Source organism: Brachyhypopomus gauderio, chromosome 6 (assembly GCF_052324685.1).
Source record: "Brachyhypopomus gauderio isolate BG-103 chromosome 6, BGAUD_0.2, whole genome shotgun sequence".
In the NCBI taxonomy this organism is placed as follows: Eukaryota; Metazoa; Chordata; class Actinopteri; order Gymnotiformes; family Hypopomidae; genus Brachyhypopomus; species Brachyhypopomus gauderio.
In genome coordinates this window covers 8657887-8677869 of record NC_135216.1, presented here as the reverse complement: position 1 = coordinate 8677869, position 19983 = coordinate 8657887, and the positions used below count along the sequence as shown (strand labels likewise).

The window sequence follows — 19983 nt, the reverse complement described above, 5'->3', positions numbered from 1 at the left end:
TTTGTTTCTTGTGTTTACCTCTAAAGGCCATTTAGGTATTGTCCTTGTCTCAGTATCTTACCATTCTCAGCTCGGTTCTTAAAAGATAATGCTTGCTCAAGTCATGTTTTTTACATCAGTGTGGGGTCATTTTGTGTGTGTGAAGACAGAGAGAGGGAAATGTGTGTTTCTGTACCCTGCTGAGCCTAACCAGAGGTGTGACCTTTTGGGATGGTGTTTTGTGGGTCCTCGGTGCTGCTACGTCTAGAGTCCACAATGTGCTGGAAACATACAGCAGAACCGAAACCAGCCTTCCCCCACAGCTCAGTTCTAACCATACACCACCACACCAGCTTCTGTCTCACCATACCATGTTCTGTCTCACCACTACACATCACCTGTCTCACACTTCACCTTCTGTTTCACCAACACAGCTTACTTTGTGTCTCACACCACACCTCACTTTTTGTCTTACACACCTCTTTCTGTCTCACATCACACCTCACACGTCTCACCACTACACCTCACCTGTCTCACACCTCAGTTTCTGTTTCACCACCACGCCTTACCGTCTATCTCACCACCACAGAGCTGTGCTGTAGTTTTAAATGACCTGGACACACACACACACACACACACACATACACATACTGTACGCACTGTGGAGTCAGCACAACATAGCAGGGTTTTTAAGCTGCATGGCAAAGTGCATGGTAATTTATGTAAATACATCTGACTATGCCCTTTTCTAGCATTAGAGGAATTTTCACTCTTTTTTTTACTAGTGCTGTATTTTTTCTATAAATGGTAATATGTACAAATGCATATAATCCCACTTCATGTTCCGTGTTTCTGATGTTGCTATCTGATAGATAGATAGATAGATAGAATAGAATAGATAGATAGACTGCCCTCTTCTGTGGTTTGTCCATCACTATGTCTGCTTGGTTAGATACGATCATTGCTGGGTTGATTAGCCATTACTATTATCAGTCATCAGCTAAGAGGAATAGGCGGCAGCTACAGTCTCAGTGTCTTTTTGTGAAAATACTTGCTGTGACTCCTGAAATATGCACTGCTTGCTTATCAGTAGTGATGTAGCCAGATTTGTGAAGGGCAGGTTTAGTGTGAATGGCATCGAGTGTGTAGTCTAATGGATAAACCCATTCTGATTTTAAAGGCAGTTACTGATAGATGACTTGTGTCTTGTTGTGAAATACAAAAACATAAAATACCAGAAAGCATGAATTCAGTAAGTATTTGACCACGATCAGGTTATGATGGTGAATACTTCTGACAACAAAAGATATAATCAATGGGCATGGATTTTGCCTCAAAATCATACACTTGCTCACATTTGATTACGGTTACGGTTAGAGTTATACTTTGTTTTCCTAAGGATGCAGTCACAATGAGAATTCAAACAATACGTGTTTTATTCCACAATTCCACATAGGCATTTAAAGACATTTAAAGTTTGAAACATTTGTGTATTGTCACATTCTATTACTGAAAAAAGAAAAGATATTTAAACAAATTAAATTAATAACACTACAAATTGGCACTATTTCATTTCATTATAATTTCATTTCAATGTGCTACAGAGAATCAAAACATATATGCAACAACAATTCTGTAATTACCAATAATCTGCTTTTACCTCTTTGTAAGAACAAAACATTCTGTTACGTTCATTAATTAAAGTCAATACCAAATACCTTTTTTTAATCAGAGCCCATAATTAAAGGCTTTCCTAAATGGTGAGAGAGGCTGTAGGAACAGATATAACGGGAAGCAATTAAAACTTAAAACACAAATAAAACACATAATTCCACATAATTCTACAAATACAGATATGGAAATTATGCTTTACAACGATTAAGTAAATAAAGCATATATATAGAATGTTTCTAATATAACTTAATCAAATAGGCAAATTGATACATTAGATTAGCACAGTCACAAAGTAAGTCAAAACTTCTCAAAACTTCACAAAGTAATAAAATTGGATTCAAATCTACAGGAAACTCATTATTGGTGAACAAAATGGTTTCACAAAATTTCAACCTTTAAGGGTTCATACATACAAAGCTGAATTCACGCTGACATACATTATTAACATTCCTAAAAGTGGAAGTAATAAAGTTCTTCTGTAAGGGATGAATGCTGATGAGTACCACCTTAGGCCCTGGGCTGCACAGCCACTATGGGGGACTTTTATTATGCCTGGACCCATCTTTGTGGTCTAGGGATCATGCAGAGCCAGCACCAGACCCAGAGCAATGCTGATTTAGTGGAGGTGGGAGGAGGAGGGGTGGAGGTCCTCTGACCCAGGGCCTCTCCATCTCTCATGTCTACTGGTCCAGGATAACTGTGAAGATTTATGAGCAGAGGGGGCTGTCCAGTGGTGCCCTCTCTAATAATGAGATAGCCTCCAGGGCCAGAGGCACCCAGCACTCCCTCACTCTTATCAGCTCTGGTGGGGGCCTGGCAGCAGGACAGAACTGTACGTCACCATGTATTGTTGTCCGGTGAACCGTGGAGGGATTTTCTGTCATGCGCTAATAATAAATGTGCCAGTTGGCATTAGGATACTCAAGCAGAAAAGTAACATCTGTATTGAAATATTTCAAATGTCCTTTGAAAGCTCAGCACTATAGCTACAACCTAAAACACGCAGGGTTTAGACTCCGAAGGAAATTCTGAGTTGGAAACTGATCTACTGTGCCGTCCCTCAGTCTGTTCAATACAGTTTGAATCAGGTGGTCAGGAGGGCTGGACCGGTGACACTTCTCTCACTGTGCTCATCAGCTGCACTTTGTGTACAATAATTGTGGCATATTGATCCAGGGGAGTTTATCTATTAACATGGCTAAGTGCTTTCCAAAGCAAGAAGCCTTGTTTATCTTATCTTATAGCAAACCATATGTTTTATAGCATGTATGGTCACATTGACTCCAGCTTGACTATAAACTACAAACACCTGCTTATCACACTGCAAAAATACCAGTTTTGACTTGGTCCAAAACTGAATTAACTGATAGAAAAGGCTCTGAACTAGTTTATAATGCTACATTATTTTATCCAATATCTAAACATATCCTTATGTAAACTTAAAACTTTACTGCCCACGTAAAAGTAAATGTGAATTTTCCATTCAGATGGGCAACTTCTTCCACTCTCAACAAACAACACTTGTAAAAACCATGGCAAACAACCTTGTAAAAATAATTAAAAACCCACAGACAATTCTCAAAGTTCAGTAAGAAATGGAATTGGAAAACTTCCGTCAAAGGGTCCTGGAGTGCAGCTAAAACTCTACCAACGACTGTCATTCAAAACTGACAGCTCGCACGTAGTCAAGTCACACATGGTGGCTGTGGATTTCTATTGGCACCTTTGAAGTACCAAAACCCACATCATCCGTATGTGATACCACGGTCATCCAAGCTATTTCCCCCCGCCTTTTCTCTCCCTCTACGGTTCTACAACCACTCCCTCACGGTTGCTGCTATCTCCCTCACCACCTTGCTAGCTCCACGCCAGCAGAGCCAGATAAAGGCTGGGGAGTGGGAGAGTGTGGATTTAATTTTATATTTTATTAATAAAGACATATCACTTTCTCTGAGCTCATGTGCCTCCTTTCAACAGCTACACTTCCCTCTTCTGCTATCTAACACTCTCTTTATTAGAGCAACACAAAGCTGTGTGCTAAGGGAACCCTCATACGAGCAGCAGGTATAATAGCGAGGCAGTTCCCTTACTCGTGTGTCTTTGTCACTGCCCACTAGCACACGTAGTTTATGTGTTTAATTAGTATTTCATTAAATTGGAGAACAATGGGGTGGACTGGCATTGCTTCAAAAGTCTGACTGGTATTTAGCATATAATTATTATCAACATGAACAGTTCTTGGTGTGATTACCCTAAAACACTCAATTAATTATGTTATAGTTGAGGTTACTTTGACCAATAAACTGTATAAAACACTTAATCAACTGATATGACAAATCATTACTGGCCAGTGGAAAATAGCTTTAGTTTCCTGAACTTCCTGAAACTGAAATACATCACTTGTCTTCTAAAACAGATACATAACATTTTGTGACTCAGTGCCTATTGAAATAAAATGATTAGCCATGGGCCCAGGGATACAACTGATGTGGCTGTCAAAATAATCCCATTAGCAGCATGATACATAAAAGAACGAGCCTGTAGTTCTTATCTTAATTGGGGTTACATTTCTTCTGAGTTAATAACAGGAGCTGAGAGCTTTGGGTTTGAGAGCAAATGGAAGTATGGCATTCAAGATAAGACATGCAATTATATATAAACTCGTCTCAGTCGGTGGCCTTCACTGGGTAACCTAGTGCCCAAAGTTTTTATCTGCCAAGACGATAACGTCTGAGTCGTAATGCAACGTAATGCCGTCGTCTGAGTGCAAATGTTCTCAGATGCTTGCATTATATAATACAGCAATTTAAATGCATTTTCAAAATGGCCAGTATCCGTGTTTATTAAGGTTAAAGTCTGAGGTCCTGAGCAGGCCACTAACACATTTGCTCTTTTTGAATACTAACAGCTCTAAACGTATCTCCCATAGCAAAGGCTGCAGGGCTAAAGAAGATCAAGTCTAGAGGTTCATTTTGAATTATACTAAACACTAAAGCTGCTAGGTCAAGAACGCCTCTATTTCTAGATCCAAACAAGCCGAATATCAGTTGCAACAGCCTTTTAATGAAACACAGGAGGCGTGTTTAGCAGTCTTGCGTGTGCTAGCAGCGCATCACTGCAGCTTGGAAAGCGCGGGATAAACGTCCGCGAGCCCTCGTGGAGCAGATCGAGTCCTCGTGGGTTCTGCGGCCTGCGCGCGCGCGTTCCATCTCACAGAGTTTATGCAACATCGCCACCAAGCGTATGTTTAATGTAGTGCTTGAAAAAAAACGTCCCGTGTTGCAAAACACAGTCCCTTGGGTAAAACTGGAATTCATTGTCATCTGCTCAGCCCCATGTAACGTTTAATTTGTGTAACAAAGACCCTGTGGGTGCTTCACGGACGTAGTTTTGGGGGGGGGGACGGGGGGGACATGTCCCCCCCACTTTTTCAAAAGCCGGTTTTGGTCCCCCCCAGTTTTTACAGTTAAAACCAAATATTTAAGTAGCGACGAAGTCATGTCCCCCCCACTTTTTAACGGTTAAAAAAACAATATCCAAATAGCGACAAATCTAGCACTAGGATCATGCAGCTCCGAGCTCCCCCCCCCCCCCCCGCTCAACAATTTTTGTTCACAGCGCTCAACAATTTTCATTCAACTCCCCCCCCCTCCCCCCCGCTCAACAGTTCGCCACCCCAGGTTGTGTCCCCCCCACTTATGAAATCAAAACTACGTCCATGGGGTGCTTGTTACTGTTTTTACGCTTGAACAATATATTTGTACAGTTTTTGTAAGGCTTATAGGACGGGAGCTACGAATCAGTCTGATTTTACAGTCTAATCTTAATACAGATAAATATTCATATATATTAAGATAAACCATTCAAATGAATATACGTTATATTGACTGGTTTAAAGTACTAAACGTGTATTACTGCGCATGTGCAGCTTCTTTGCCCATTTCTGGGTCGCAGCAGAAATCATTAAGTTTGTCTTTGTAGGGCCACCGTACATCTCCGACATATTGTTTGTGAGAAGCAATTTCTTCTAGTTCCAGAGAAAGTAGCTACGGTTTATACCCTTCCAGTCATCAAAATATACTCTTCTATAAAACCAGCAAGATGGGTAAGTTTATTTATTGTTTCATTGTGTATGTAATGGAGTTGCGTGTCTAATATTTCCGTTTGTGCTGAAGCAGTAATGGCCAAAACAGACTTGTTTTAGCTAGCAGGCTAACTTACAGCACACTGTTGTTAGCCTTGGCGAGCTAGCAGGGCTGTGTTGGCGGGGTTATCAGCGTTTACTGTGTCGTTTGTCATTATTTATCCACGTTTAGATTAATTTTATCGTTGATATTAATGTTGATATGATATTAAGTTATGCCCGTCAAACAACTAACGCGTATTTGCTTTGCCCACGGAAACCGTCGCAGATTGTTATCCTCGGCGCAGCCTTTTAGCTAAATAGGTTACTCGCTAATGAACTACGGTATGAACTACCTACCCGACTATACAACCATACCGGTATATCGAACTACGGTATGAACTACCTACCCGACTATACTGATATATCGAACTACGGTATGAACTACCTACCCGACTATACGACGATACTGATATATCGAACTACGGTATGAACTACCTACCCGACTATACGACCATACCGGTATATCGAACTACGGCATGAACTACCTACCCGACTATACGACCATACCGGTATATCGAACTACTGTATGAACTACCTACCCGACTATACGACCATACCGGTATATCGAATTACGGTATGAGCTACCTACCCCACTATACAACGATAACAGTATAATGAACTACGGAATGAACTACCTACCCGACTATACGACGATACCGGTATATCGAACTACGGTATGAACTACCAACCCGACTATACAAAGATAACAGTATAATGAACTACGGTATGAACTACCTACCCGACTATACCGGTATATCGAACTGCGGTATGAACTACCAACCCGACTATACAACGATAACAGTATAATGAACTATGATATGAACTACCTACCCGACTATACGACGATAACAGTATAATGAACTACCTACCCAATTATTTGACGATACCAGTATAACAAACTACGGTATGAACTACCTACCCGCCTATACAACAATACCGGTATTATGAACTACCTACTCGACTATACAACGATAACAGTATAATTAACTACCTACCCAATTATATGACGATACCAGTATAACGAACTACGGTATGAACTACCCACCCGACTATACAGCTCACTGAATCTTACCTACCTTACCTAGTAGCTAAGTAATAATGTTAAAGTAAAGCTAAGCTAATCTAGATGCATGCATATGTGTGTGTAATTATATAATATATAACATTTATTTATATATATATATATATATATATATATATATATATATATATATATATATATATATATATACATACACACACACACATGTTCATCACACACAATAATACACACACTCAAGGTTTTATTTGCCTTTGGTCCAAGGCCATGGTTTCTTGTTTATAAAGCCTAGTGGACATGACCATGGTCATTTCAAATTCCCAAGGTTGGGGACTAAGCCACACTGCTATTTTGGAGTCCCATGTGATGGACTATAACTGTAATGGTGCTCTCACTTGGTGGAACAGCTACACAGCTTATTTTACTAACAAGCTAAATATGTAACATGGTAAATAGTTTTTCTCCTCTCCCTCTTATCAAGATGACTAAGTAGAAAAGTTCTCTGAAGAAGCCCAGACGTAAAAAAAGGGGGGGGGGGCGTAAGCAATAGGCAATTATTTACACAGATGCTGAGGGTGGGGATTTCAGGTGCTTGCTTATGTAAACAGCAATTAGCTCTGCTCTGCTTGACATGTGGCGTACTCTGCAGACGGAGGAATAGACTGGAATGAGAAATGAACATGCAGAAGAATGACTGGGAACTACAGAGACCTTGGGATTTTTTTTTCTTTTCGTCTGTCTGTTTTTTTTATTCAGTTTATCTCTTTATGGTATTGGGTTCAGCTATTTCTGTGTTGTCTGTATGAATTGGACAAGCATGCATACTAAACAAGATGAATTTTAATACCATATAGTGCCACTTTATTTAAAGGTTGGAGCAGCAATAACAAGGAAATGGACTTATTTTTTTTAGCGTTTAGTGTTGTGGGCCCCTTATTGTGTTTCTCAACATCTGTCCCCTGGTTTCTCCGTTGTCCTCGCTCATAACTATAACTTTTAACCAGTTCTTTGGATACAGCAATACTGACTTTTCCCTACAAATGTATTAGTTTTATTTATAGGGGGAAAAGTTGTATTTTTATGATATTTGAATCTGCTGCGTTTCCTCTTGTGGTTCAGAGCCGTCGGCTAGTCCTGCGAAGGATAACTACAGGATGAACCTCTACAAGAACAAAGTGATGAACATGGATGAGATGCGCAGGAGGAGAGAAGAGGAGGGAATTCAGCTGAGGAAACAGAAGAGGGAACAACAGGTACGTTTTTATCTTCATCCCTCTCTGATGTTTTGTTTATTTATTTAATAATTTCTTGCTTGCTCTCTTTTGTCACCCAGTGATTTTATCAACTCCAGTGGCTGCCCTGTGGTGTAATTGTGTTCTCTCTCTCTCTGTTTGGCAGCTGTTTAAGAGGAGAAATGTGGAGTTGCTTAATGAGGAGGGGGGCATGTTTGACAGCCCTCTTATGGACTCCTATGTTAGCTCCACCACCGAGCCTGTGAGTCAGAGGCGCTCTGGTGCCTTCCTCGTGGATCCCGTCCACACGATAGACCATTGAGTCATGACTAAAATGGACATTGTTGTTTTGTCATTTGTTATTTAAATGTCCATTTTCAGGAAGGAGTCATCACAAGAGACATGATTGAAATGCTCTTCTCTGATGATCCTGAGTTTCAGCTGGCTACAACTCAGAAATTTAGAAAGCTCCTGTCAAAAGGTATACATCACCTCAACAAGGGTTATCTGGTAGCCTTGCTGGGTGAATCTTAAACTGAGGAACTGTACTGAAATGTAACATTTTTATTTTATTTAGAACCAAATCCTCCCATTGATGAGGTCATTGGCACACCTGGAGTTGTAAATAAATTTGTAGAGTTTCTTGAGAAAAGCACCGATTGCACATTGCAGGTATAACATCAGCCACAATCTCCTTTCAGTCATTCTGTTCTGCTTCTCATTTCTTTCCTAATTTAGTTAAACCAAAATGTGTGTGTGTGTGTGTGTGTGTGTGTGTGTGTGTGTGTGTGTGTGTGTGTGTGTGTGTGTGTGTGTGTGTGTGCGCGCGCCCCCCCATTTGTATGCATGTGTGTTTCTCCACAGTTCGAGGCTGCTTGGGCGCTGACCAACATAGCCTCTGGCACCTCTCAGCAGACCAAGTTTGTGATCGAGGCAGGTGCCGTGCCTGTCTTCATCCAGCTGCTCAACTCTGACTTTGAAGATGTCCAAGAACAGGTACCAGTGCAGCAAAACGGGCCTCGCACAGGATGGATGGTCAGACTGGAAGCTCAAGTTTATGTAGTTCATCAGATGGGTGTAATCCAGCAGCTGTAACACCAATTATCAGTAGTTAATTCCAGACACATTAAAATAATATGAACCCATAGCATCAACATATTCTCATACACATAAACATATTTTAACTTTTACAGAGTGCAACACATTGGAACAAATAGCCAATCAAATTCTTCGTCAACAATCACCATTCACGCTGAAGAAAATCAGACCCGTGTAGCCTCCACAATGGTTAGGAATCACCTTGCCAGTGCTACAGAATGCCACATCCAAAACCAAATGACTACCATCTGCAGAGTTTCTAGCTACAGCTGATTTAGGATCAGTTGGCAGATGGTGTAAGGAGAAGGCAAGAACTTCAGCTGATTTAGGGTCAGTTGGCAGACGGTGCTTCTGAAATATGGTGTAACGAGAGGGCAAAAATTACAGCTGCGATGCTTTTCAAGCCTGCATTACCTCTCATGTTCAACATGGGATTCTTTTGTTTTCCCCCATAATAAATTGTAGTAAATATGATGGAGCTGCTCTACCTAATAATGGCATTTAAAAGGTAAACATGGGATAGTGTCACAGTCTTTCAGAGAGTTAACAGCCTGGGCTGTTTAGCAGGTCTTGTCCTGTAAAATTAAGGGAAATTGGAATAGAAGTATAAAGGTTTTTTTTTGCCACATTTCCTGTCATTGTATCCCTTCCTTTAAAATGGTTTTACTAGCTGTCTTTCCAGACGTAAAATAAAATAAAGCAGGATGTGGTTCTTTCTCAGTCTTTACTATACAATCATGCACTTGAGACATTTGGTATCGCAGTCATTGTAGGGATGCACCAATATTTTCTCAGGCGTGACCGTCTCCATTTGTTGCAGGCCGTGTGGGCTCTAGGTAACATTGCGGGAGACAGTGCGGTGTGCAGAGACTTTGTGCTGAACTGCAGCATCCTCCCACCACTGCTAACGTGAGTGTACCATGTACTGGGCTTCGTCTCCTGGGCGCTTACGACACTGTGCTTAGACCATGTTTCTGATCCTTATTTATGATGCGTTATCATGGTTGTTTTTTTTTTTCCTTTTTCCTCTCAAACGTTTGCACATTTTTTCCTAATCTTGGCACATTTTACTTTACCCCCACCCGCCAGACTGCTGACCAAATCGACTCGTCTTACAATGACCAGGAATGCTGTGTGGGCCCTGTCAAACCTCTGTAGAGGCAAAAGTCCACCACCAGACTTTGAAAAGGTCTCGCCCCGTTCCTCTCTTGCCACCTGCCTGTGTTCCCCTTTCATCACATTAAACCCTGTCTCTGTGTGTTTGCCCCTTTAGATTTAAGACGTTGCCTTCTCTTGCTTTTCGGTTCATATTGCTTTTCTCTAACCCTTCAGTTCGTCAGACCCAACACGGTTTAAAATCCAGTATGTCCATCTTTAAAGAGTCATCGGTTCATCCTTGCGTGCCAGGAGCTATGACTGCGTCCATGTCTCGCACACACACACATTCCCTCATCCTGTCCCCCACGTAGGTGTCCCAGTGCCTGCCGGTGCTGTCCCGCCTGTTGTTTAGCAGTGACCCAGACCTCCTGGCCGATGCCTGCTGGGCTCTCTCCTACCTCTCCGATGGACCAAACGAGAAGATCCAGGCTGTGATCGACTCGGGCGTCTGCAGGAGGCTGGTGGAGCTGCTCATGTGAGTGCGGGGGTCAGAGGTCATCAGAAAAAAGGGGCTTCTTCATGCGCTCACTGTTGTAAGAGGTCATCTCTCCGGTGCTTTCTCATCACTACTGGCTAACTCTGAGCTGCTGCTCTTCCCCCACCAAGGCACTCCGATTATAAAGTGGCGTCTCCGGCTCTGAGGGCCGTTGGGAACATCGTCACGGGCGATGACATCCAGACGCAGGTGTGTTGGCCGGCTGAATGCATGTGTGCGTTGCGTTGCGTTCCCGGGTTTAGACCTTTACTAGGCTCTGTGCTTAGATCTCCCTCATCTTGTCCTGCAGGTGGTACTGAACTGCTCTGCACTGCCCTGCCTCCTGCACCTTCTCAGCAGTGCCAAGGAGTCCATCAGGAAAGAGGCGTGCTGGACCATCTCCAACATCACAGCAGGCAACCGAGCTCAGATACAGGTACAGAGTCCTCCTTATCATACCCAGCGTGTATATCACTAGGAAGAGGCCTCTAATTCTATACAGCGGTGTATGATGGAGTATTACAGGGTGGCCGCGGGTCCTTAAAAAGTCTTAAATGGTATTAAATTTCATTTTTGTCAAATAAGGCCTTGAAAAGTCTTATTTTGTCTTAAATTTTCAACCACAATGTCTTAAATTTGCGGAGCTAAATAATTCCGTCAGCCATATGTTGAATTTCGGGGGCGGAAATCGGTAGCCATGCACTGCACAACCTTCGCAGTATTGCTCGCAAGTATTTCGGGCTTAACGAACACCCGTAGTTGTTGGACTGGCGGGATTGAATTTTCATGCGGGTTGTATGTACGTTAACGACTGTTCGGAGAGATGGGGAAATGCAAACTTAGCCAGAAATGGTTGGAAGACCCGAAATATTGTTGGTGGCTCAGAACTGTCACAGATACCAGCGAGGCTCGTCAGCAGCAGCCTGCAATATCAACGTTTTGCCCAACAAGAGAACCCATTCAGTCGAGCTCTGCTCAACGTCGCATTCACACTGTATGTGGCTCTACCAATACTTTGAAGGCTGAGGTAATATGGGCGCTAAAACATTTACGAGCAGGGCCAGAGTGGGACACTTTTTCAGCCCGGGAGTTTTATGCCCAAATCCGGCCCAAAATTATTTTTCCCTCCCAATCGGCCCAAACTAGAGATTAACATGAACCGGCCCATCGGGAATCCTCCCGAATCTCCCGATTAGCCACTCCGACTCTGTTTACGAGTCACCAGGCATACAGATCCAACGAAGGAATTGACTCATTGTTTAAAACCATGTTCCCTGATTCCGCCTTCAAGCCTGGTTTATACTTTCGCGAGTGACCGTAGCGTGAACATCCACGAACGGCGGAAGCGTTGCAGTGTTGTCCGAAACGATATATGTGGTATAGTGTTGCCACCTGTCCCGGTTTTCCCGGGCTGTCCCAGTGTGTCCCGGTTTTTTTCTTTTTAATATTCGGTCCCGGCCAAAAAACTAGGGTAGTTCAAACCACGATTCAGACTGTTTTTGCACACCTTAAATATGTTTTTTTCTCGCTGTGTCCATTTTAAACCCATCCGGTAACATTTTACATTTTAAACCCCTCCGGTAACATTTTACATTACGTTTTAAAAAACCCCCGGTAACATTTTACCCCCCCCCCCCCCCCCCCCCGTCAACAGATTACACGCCACCCTGTCTGTGTCACAAGTGTCCTTGTTTTTTGTCGGACCTAGGTGGCAACCCTAATGTGATGGTGTAAAGAAACACCCCTCAAAAACAGGGAAAGGAACATATTATTAATTTTAATATTACATTGTGTTTCAGGTTGAAAAGTGCTGGAATTTAGGCTAAAGTACTTGAAAATGCTTGAAATTGTAGCTACTTCGTTTCACCACAAATATCTGTCTGACTGAACTGTTCTCTTGTATTACGTTAACAAATAAGAGCGTCTTGTAATTCCAGGACGAAACATGAGAGAACGTGAAGACGTTAAGATTGGGCGTTTTGAAAATAAACCACCATTAAATAATGTGATAAAAAGCTAATTATTTCGAGTCATTTTGAGTATATGTATAAATATTTAACTTAAGTTTAACATGCTGGGAAATATCGAACTGGACCTTGAAAGTGCCGTACAAGTGCTTTAATTCCACCTTGTGAAGGTGTATGAACCATGGTATGAACCCTCAAACATGACTTTGTTCATGTGCGAAGTTTTTACAAATTTCAAGAGGTGCACGACCTCGCGAACCGACAGCGCGCGAGCCCCTCGCGCACGGGCAAAGCCACCACGATTACGTCATTGTACGCACCGCTCGCGACGCGTCAAATACAAACCAGGCTTAAACCAGTTATAATAATTATTTACTTGCTGAACAAGCCAAAGGGAAGCAGGAACCCTGATGGCCAAAGTGATCACAAAATCAAACATTCTTAGAAAAGCGTTTCAGAGAAAAAGTAGCAGAACTGAAAGTTGAGCGTGAGCGGGAGTATGAATCAGAAAAACAGGAAAATGGCCGTGTGTGTGTGTGTGTGTGTGTGTGTGTGTGTGTGTGTGTGTGAGCGCGTATGGTATGATACTGTTGTCAGTGTTTGAATTTTGTTTTGTATGAAGTTTCATTGTGTATACTGTACAGTGAAAAAATTGTAATGTTTGTGTCTCGTATTGTCTGTCTTGTGCATTCACATTTGAAGTTTTCAAGCAGCTAGATTAAATAATGTAAATAATCAGTTTTTGTGCTTTATTTTAACGTGTATGATCTTGCGAGTTGGTCTTAATTTTATTTAGAAAACGGTATTAAAAAGTCTTAAAATGTCTTAATTTTCACTTGGTCAAACCTGTAGACACCCTGTATTACTTTACACCCAAACTTCCAGGGATGTCTGTTTTTGAACACAGCAGCAGATTTTAGTTTAGTTACGGAATATAAAACTGTGATGGACGGTCATCTAGGGATGTTTTTCACCCCTTTGTTAATTTTTTTCTCCTTTGCTCTCCTCAGACGGTAATAGATGCGAACATCTTCCCCGTCCTGATTGAGATCCTTCAGAAAGCAGAGTTTCGCACCAGGAAAGAAGCAGCGTGGGCCATCACCAACGCCACGTCTGGAGGAACGCCCGAGCAGATCCGGTCAGCCCTGAATCTGAAGTCTCGCGCACACACACACGCCTCCGAGAAGTAGTCCCAGCAACATGTCGTATCGTACCAGCCACTCGGGTTTAGTTACTCCTGAACTAGTGTCGGAGCAGCACCGTAGTCAGTTTCACTCGCTGAATGAGATTCGGAGGCATCAGCAGGCCTTTCTCCTGATGTAGCTCCCCTGGGAGCTAATCACAGGCTGAAGGTGAAGCTTCCTTACACTGGACCACAGCAGTAGAATAGTCTTGTGCTACATGCAACTGTCCCTTAATCTAATTTGCAGACTTTAATATTGAATATTACATTTTAAAAATTTTAGCTTTGATTCCATCCCTTTATCCATCTTCCTTTCATGTTATAACGTTGTTCTCTCTCCCTCTGAAGGTACCTGGTGAATTTGGGCTGCATTAAGCCCCTGTGTGATCTGCTGACCGTGATGGACTCTAAGATCGTGCAGGTGGCTCTGAACGGGTTGGAAAATATTCTTAGGCTGGGCGAGCAGGAGGTCAAGCAGAACGGCAGCGGGGTCAACCCGTACTGCAGCCTCATCGAGGAGGCATACGGTTGGTTCTTACAGCTGTCGTTATTGTTGGCGTTACCGTTACTGCTACTAGCAGGAGAAGGTGTAGCATTAGCAATAGTTTGTGACTGAGATTTTTTTTTTTCTTCTCTTCCATTAGGCTTGGACAAGATCGAGTTCCTTCAGAGCCACGAGAATCAGGAGATCTACCAGAAAGCCTTCGACCTCATCGAGCACTACTTTGGAGTGGAGGAGGAAGATGCCAGCCTCGCCCCACAGGTGGATGAAAACCAGCAGCAGTTCCTTTTCCCACAGCAGGAGGCCCCCATGGAGGGCTTCCAGCTCTAACCAGCCCCACCCCACCGTCCTTGCCTGCTGCTGCCGTCTGCCCCCTCCGCCCGCGCCCACGCCCTCCCCCGCAGGCCATACGGGACCCGCTCCCACTACACCTCATCAAGCCCGACTCTGGTCCAGGAGGGATCCCCAGAGGAACGCTGCAGACGGACACCAGCCCTGCAGCTCGGCTCTGCACCATTTGGTTTCTGTCTTAATTGACCCCTAGTGGGGCTCCAAATTTGGGGTTATAAGTCGATGGCACTGTCACTTTTGGTTGAAGGGGATGCCTTTACTTCTTTTGAGAAGGCTATTCACAGGGCGTACATTCCCAACAAATACAAAATCCACAAACCTGCTGTTTAATCACCCCTTTCCCTCCTGATTTACTCTAACAGTTAATTTGGTCTTCCTCAACTATTGAAGACAACTGTGTACTTTTGCCTTCCTGTTACAATCCCCAGTAGTAGCAAACCATGAGTGGGCTCTGTGTTGTAAACCATGCTTCCTAGACATGGTGCTGTACTAGTGTCTGAGGGTGCGTTTGCCGTCTGGAGGGTTCCCCCACGATTATGGGATGCTCTTTAGTTTATCTTGGGGCTGTTTGTTTTTGTTTGTTGCTATACTTGGGTTTGGAAGTTATTTGAGCTGTTAGGTTGTACTGAAAAACATAACGTCCAAATATACGAGACAAAAAAAAATTCTATCCAGATTAGTGGCGATTTCAGCGGCAAAATAATTGGTTGTCTATTGTTTGTGGCGTGCAGTGTTATGAATAACTATAGTTTTGAAATATGCTGTGATTTACTTATTTAATGCGCAGTGTAAGAACATGGCTGAGGGGCTGGGGAATTCAGAAGGCTAAGCACTAAATTACGCAAATGATGCTCACTTTCTCTGTGTGTGTTTCTTAGTAATGCACCAGCGCACACAGTCGATCTTAATATGGCTTTCACGGAACTAGTCTGAGGTCAGGTGGGCCTCTTTGTTTCAGTGATTGGTGGCACTGTGAGTGTCGGGCAGATCCGATGTTGGGAGCTTTTTTTGGAGAGCCCTCAGTCTGCGCATGTGGGGTTTCTGCATGGTCTTCTATTATTCTACCAAGTTGCTCGGTGTATCCCTTGCCATATCTAGACGCCCCTCCATCGTTAATTAGCTAATTTATCAGCTACAAGCTACACTTGTTACAGAGGCTATAAATTTTGAAATGTCCATAAAGAACACCACCACAATTGGCCTCACCACAAATTAATCCCCTCGTCACATTTGTCAGTAACTTAATAGCATTTAATTAGCTCCTTACAATAACTGGGCTAAGCTATAATTTCACGTTCTTAAGGTGTGGCAAGGGATGTGTGTGTAAATCATGACTATCCTAACAAAATATAGTGTATAGTATGTAGTGTGTGCATATATATATATATATATATATATATATATATATATATATATATATATATATATATATATATATATATATATAAATATATAATGTAATAAATGTAGAATATAAAATGCTATATACTTGCACACAACTCTGTACACATGCATACAAAATAGCATTTGGTGTACACATATACAGGTAGGAACTCCACAAAGCATAGGGAGAAACCGCTTCCATAATCTTTGACTAAACATTTCTGCCTAGCCTTTTCCACGTCTTTTTTTGGGGGGTGTTAGACAGCTCTGAGGCAGTATGTTCAAACTGGTGTTTTTTCGCCCACTCGTTTTTACAGTTTCACGCCCACTCGTCCTCATTATCCCACAATGAAATGCTTTGTCATTTTCTTGTGGTCCACACATTCAAGTGGCTTATGGGCCCTGTGTTCCAAGAGGGGTGTGGGCTGTGGGTGTTTTTGTTTACATTTTTTGGTAACTTTTTCATGTTATTATGGAAGCATCCTTTTCTCCTACCTCTGCATCTCCCTGACTCCTGGGTGCTGTATGGAGTGGAGTTTAATTTAGCTTTGAGAGGGTCCTAAACCAATGGATGAGAAATGAGACTAAGACTGACTTATGGAAAGCGAGGAAAATTACTTTTGAGAAAATCTTCGAGGCTGTGGGTTCACATCATGATCTGCTAGCTTCTGTGGCTTCTGGTCTTAACATATGAAACACTGTAGTGTGTTTTGGCTTTGGTTGGCAAAGGTGAAGTTTTGTACGGTATTCCTGCGCATATTTTGGTGTAAATAATCAGCACTGAGAGCAACCAATATACCTGCTTCCATGACTACATTGGAGTCGATCACCTCAGCATTGCAGCTCCCTTTCGTAAACAAATGTTTTGGATGAATATTCATTTTCTAATCGGAATTCAGATGACATTCACCAAAGCAGTTTATTGCAATGCAGTTTTCTCCTAACCCATACTATTAGGCATTTGTGGTACATGCAAAAGTGGACAAGATCTACTTGATTCTTGTGCATTTGTTCGTTTTTCATGGTACCGTGAATAGTCATCAGTTGTGAGGGTTTCTTTTGAGAAATTGTGGTTATGTAAATTGATTATCAAAATAGATTACCCTGGTGAATGAAAACATTATGTAAATGGAGTTCACGTGTCATAAATTTTAGACCATTTATAACAGCATATTATTGATAAAGTAACTAAAATGGGGGGAAAAATGCACTTTAAAAATATTTTACAGCCTTCATTAAATCTTGCTTACACATTTGGCATTTCTGTGCAAATGTGATCCAATCGATGCGTTGGGAGTAAATTGTGCTTCTGGGGAGCTCCGATATTGCCGTCTTGACATTTTCTGCATCGTGGTGTTTGAAAAATGTCATGTTTACCAGTAGCTGAAAACATGGCCTCAAAGCAATGCCTCTCAGTGTTTGAAACATTAGTCTTTTACACAGAACTTTGACCCATTTTGCATTTTAATTGCATGATTGATAGTTGTATAATTTAAGGTTATTGGGGTTTAAGCATATGGGGGAGATGCTCCTTCATCTGCTCAGTTGACGTCAAGATCCTACGGAGACGTAAGGAGTTTAAATGCAGGGTTGATTACCTTTATAAAGTTGTTTTGGATACTTTTCCATGCCGCAGTGCAGGTGTAAGGAGGGGTGCAGAGTTGTCTCCCATCACAGTGGTTTATGCAGCTCTTATAAGAGGCAGATATGTTTTTTTTTTTTTTGTTTCTTTAGATTTTTATATTGGCAATGATTTTGGTTATTGGTTATTCACTTCTTTGTTGCTTTGACCAAGGGAAAATTGATTATGAACTGAGAGCACAAAGATGCATAAGCTTTGTGTTAATATAACCTATAATGATGCTGGAGTAATCACTGAACTCTCCTAGGAAAGGCTTGTTTAAGTGCATTGCATGCTCACTTTATGCAGTTGTTCTGATCCCTAGGTGTTAACTGAAATGGTTCAAACACCAGTACCATTCCAATAATATTGGCATTTTGTACAAAAATAATTGAGAACAGGCAAAACCTGAAGGTACAAAGATACTTTAAAGACTCATTCTTGGGTCTTGGTGTACATCATGCAGTTTTGACATTTTAATTAAAAACACTGTGGTTGATCAGATTGCATCATTGCACTCTGAGCATAGATAAGAAATGCTGCAACTACCTGTACACATCGAAGAGGGAAATAGGATTGTAATTGGTGAGGAAGTAAAATAAACGAATAATAATATATACCAACACTATATCCCATGGCCTTTGACACCCTGGGTAGGGTAATTATGGGTGGATCAAAACAAAAATAAACTAGACAGAAATGAAAATGCACTCATTTTCACTAAAGTGCCAATCAGACCAACAAAGACTGGAGGCTGATTTTTTTCCAGGTTATTTTTCATTTGTTTTGTTTTATATTTACTTGAATGTGCACGCGTTTGTGCAAATGTTGCTGCTCTATTTTCATATCTTATAAAAATCACAGAGGTTACATTATCTGCATAGTTTCTGTAGACATGTGGCAGTCTACTATTTGTACACCAAATTGGTAAATTGAATCAAAATATAAATTCAAATGTAAAGCTTATTTATTTTGCTGTACTAATTTACATTTTTAATCAAGGTTAATTTCACTTTTTGTTAATTGTTTCCCCCATTTTGCTTAGATGGGGGGGGGGTCATTAAAAATAAATCCCTTGTTGTATACTGGTACAGAACTGCTAAGAAAGATTTGAGTTATCATAGAAATTTTTTCACACGTGTCTCCTGCATTCAAGGACTTGACATTTGACATCGCTTGTGGTTATGCAAGCTCATATGAAGGTTCAGTGAGCATGGAGACCCAATTGAATTGTTCCAAGTCTTACCCCTTTACATGTCTGCATCTAGCACAACCCATTACAGCTGTTCGGTGTTTTTTTTTTTTTTATTCTTTTTTTCTGATAATCACTTCTTCAGGGAATATGTGGATACCATAGTAAACAGCCACTCTGTCCTATGCAGGAATATCAAAATTTCATTTCAGGTTGTGTTCACTGAAGGACATCTTTATAAAAAGATAAACAAATCAGGGTTTCATAAATCTATAAAATTGCATGTAAAGCAGGCATTTAGCAGTATCGGGCAGGAAATTTGTTATATTGGCACAATTGATTGGAGGAATATAGTTCTGCCACTATCCCTGATTATCAATGACTTCCAAGAAGTGCATAAACTGCTAAAGGCATTACTTGTACGGTTCAATTTAGTCTTTCTGGTCTTCCGTCCTAGATCTTGTAGATGTTTATATCTTGAGACTTTTCGTCTCTTCCAAATCTGAAGCCAGTGCATAATGCTTGGCTGTGTCATTTATAACATTAAAAAAAAGCAAATTAACATGTTTGAAATGCTATCTGTTTGTTACATTTATTCTTGTATACTGTTTAGTCTTTGCCCTAGTGGATCTTCTGACCTGATCCTGCAATTGTTTTGTTTTTGGGTGTATTTATGTACGTTTTCCTCCTTTTTGCCACCTATTACCCATCTAATACTGTGACTGACTTGACTTTACCGACGGTATGAATGAGTGACTACAGATACCCAAACTGAAATGTCACACAAACATAAACATGTACATTAACATTACTGAGCAAATGTTTTAAAACATTTAAAATGTTTGCCCAAAATGCAAATAAAGATAATGTAATAAATAAATTAGGAACTTTGCAGTTTTTTTAAATGTTTGTAATAATGTACATTTGAAGGTAATGGGGGGGG

At 41.4% G+C, this 19983-nt stretch overlaps 1 protein-coding gene across 1 annotated transcript; it reads left to right on the top strand.

Annotated features, from left to right (window-relative positions):
- The first annotated feature begins 5634 nt into the window (after positions 1–5634).
- kpna6 (karyopherin alpha 6 (importin alpha 7)) lies at positions 5635–19920 on the top strand. Its single transcript, XM_077008497.1, has 14 exons — positions 5635–5758; positions 7998–8131; positions 8277–8372; positions 8492–8591; positions 8688–8782; positions 8975–9106; positions 10029–10117; positions 10298–10397; positions 10678–10841; positions 10973–11051; positions 11152–11277; positions 13819–13946; positions 14340–14518; positions 14636–19920. The coding sequence occupies exons 1-14, from the start codon at positions 5755–5757 to the stop codon at positions 14821–14823; spliced, it is 1614 nt and encodes a 537-aa protein (XP_076864612.1). The 5' UTR covers positions 5635–5754; the 3' UTR covers positions 14824–19920.
- The last annotated feature ends 63 nt before the right edge of the window (positions 19921–19983 follow it).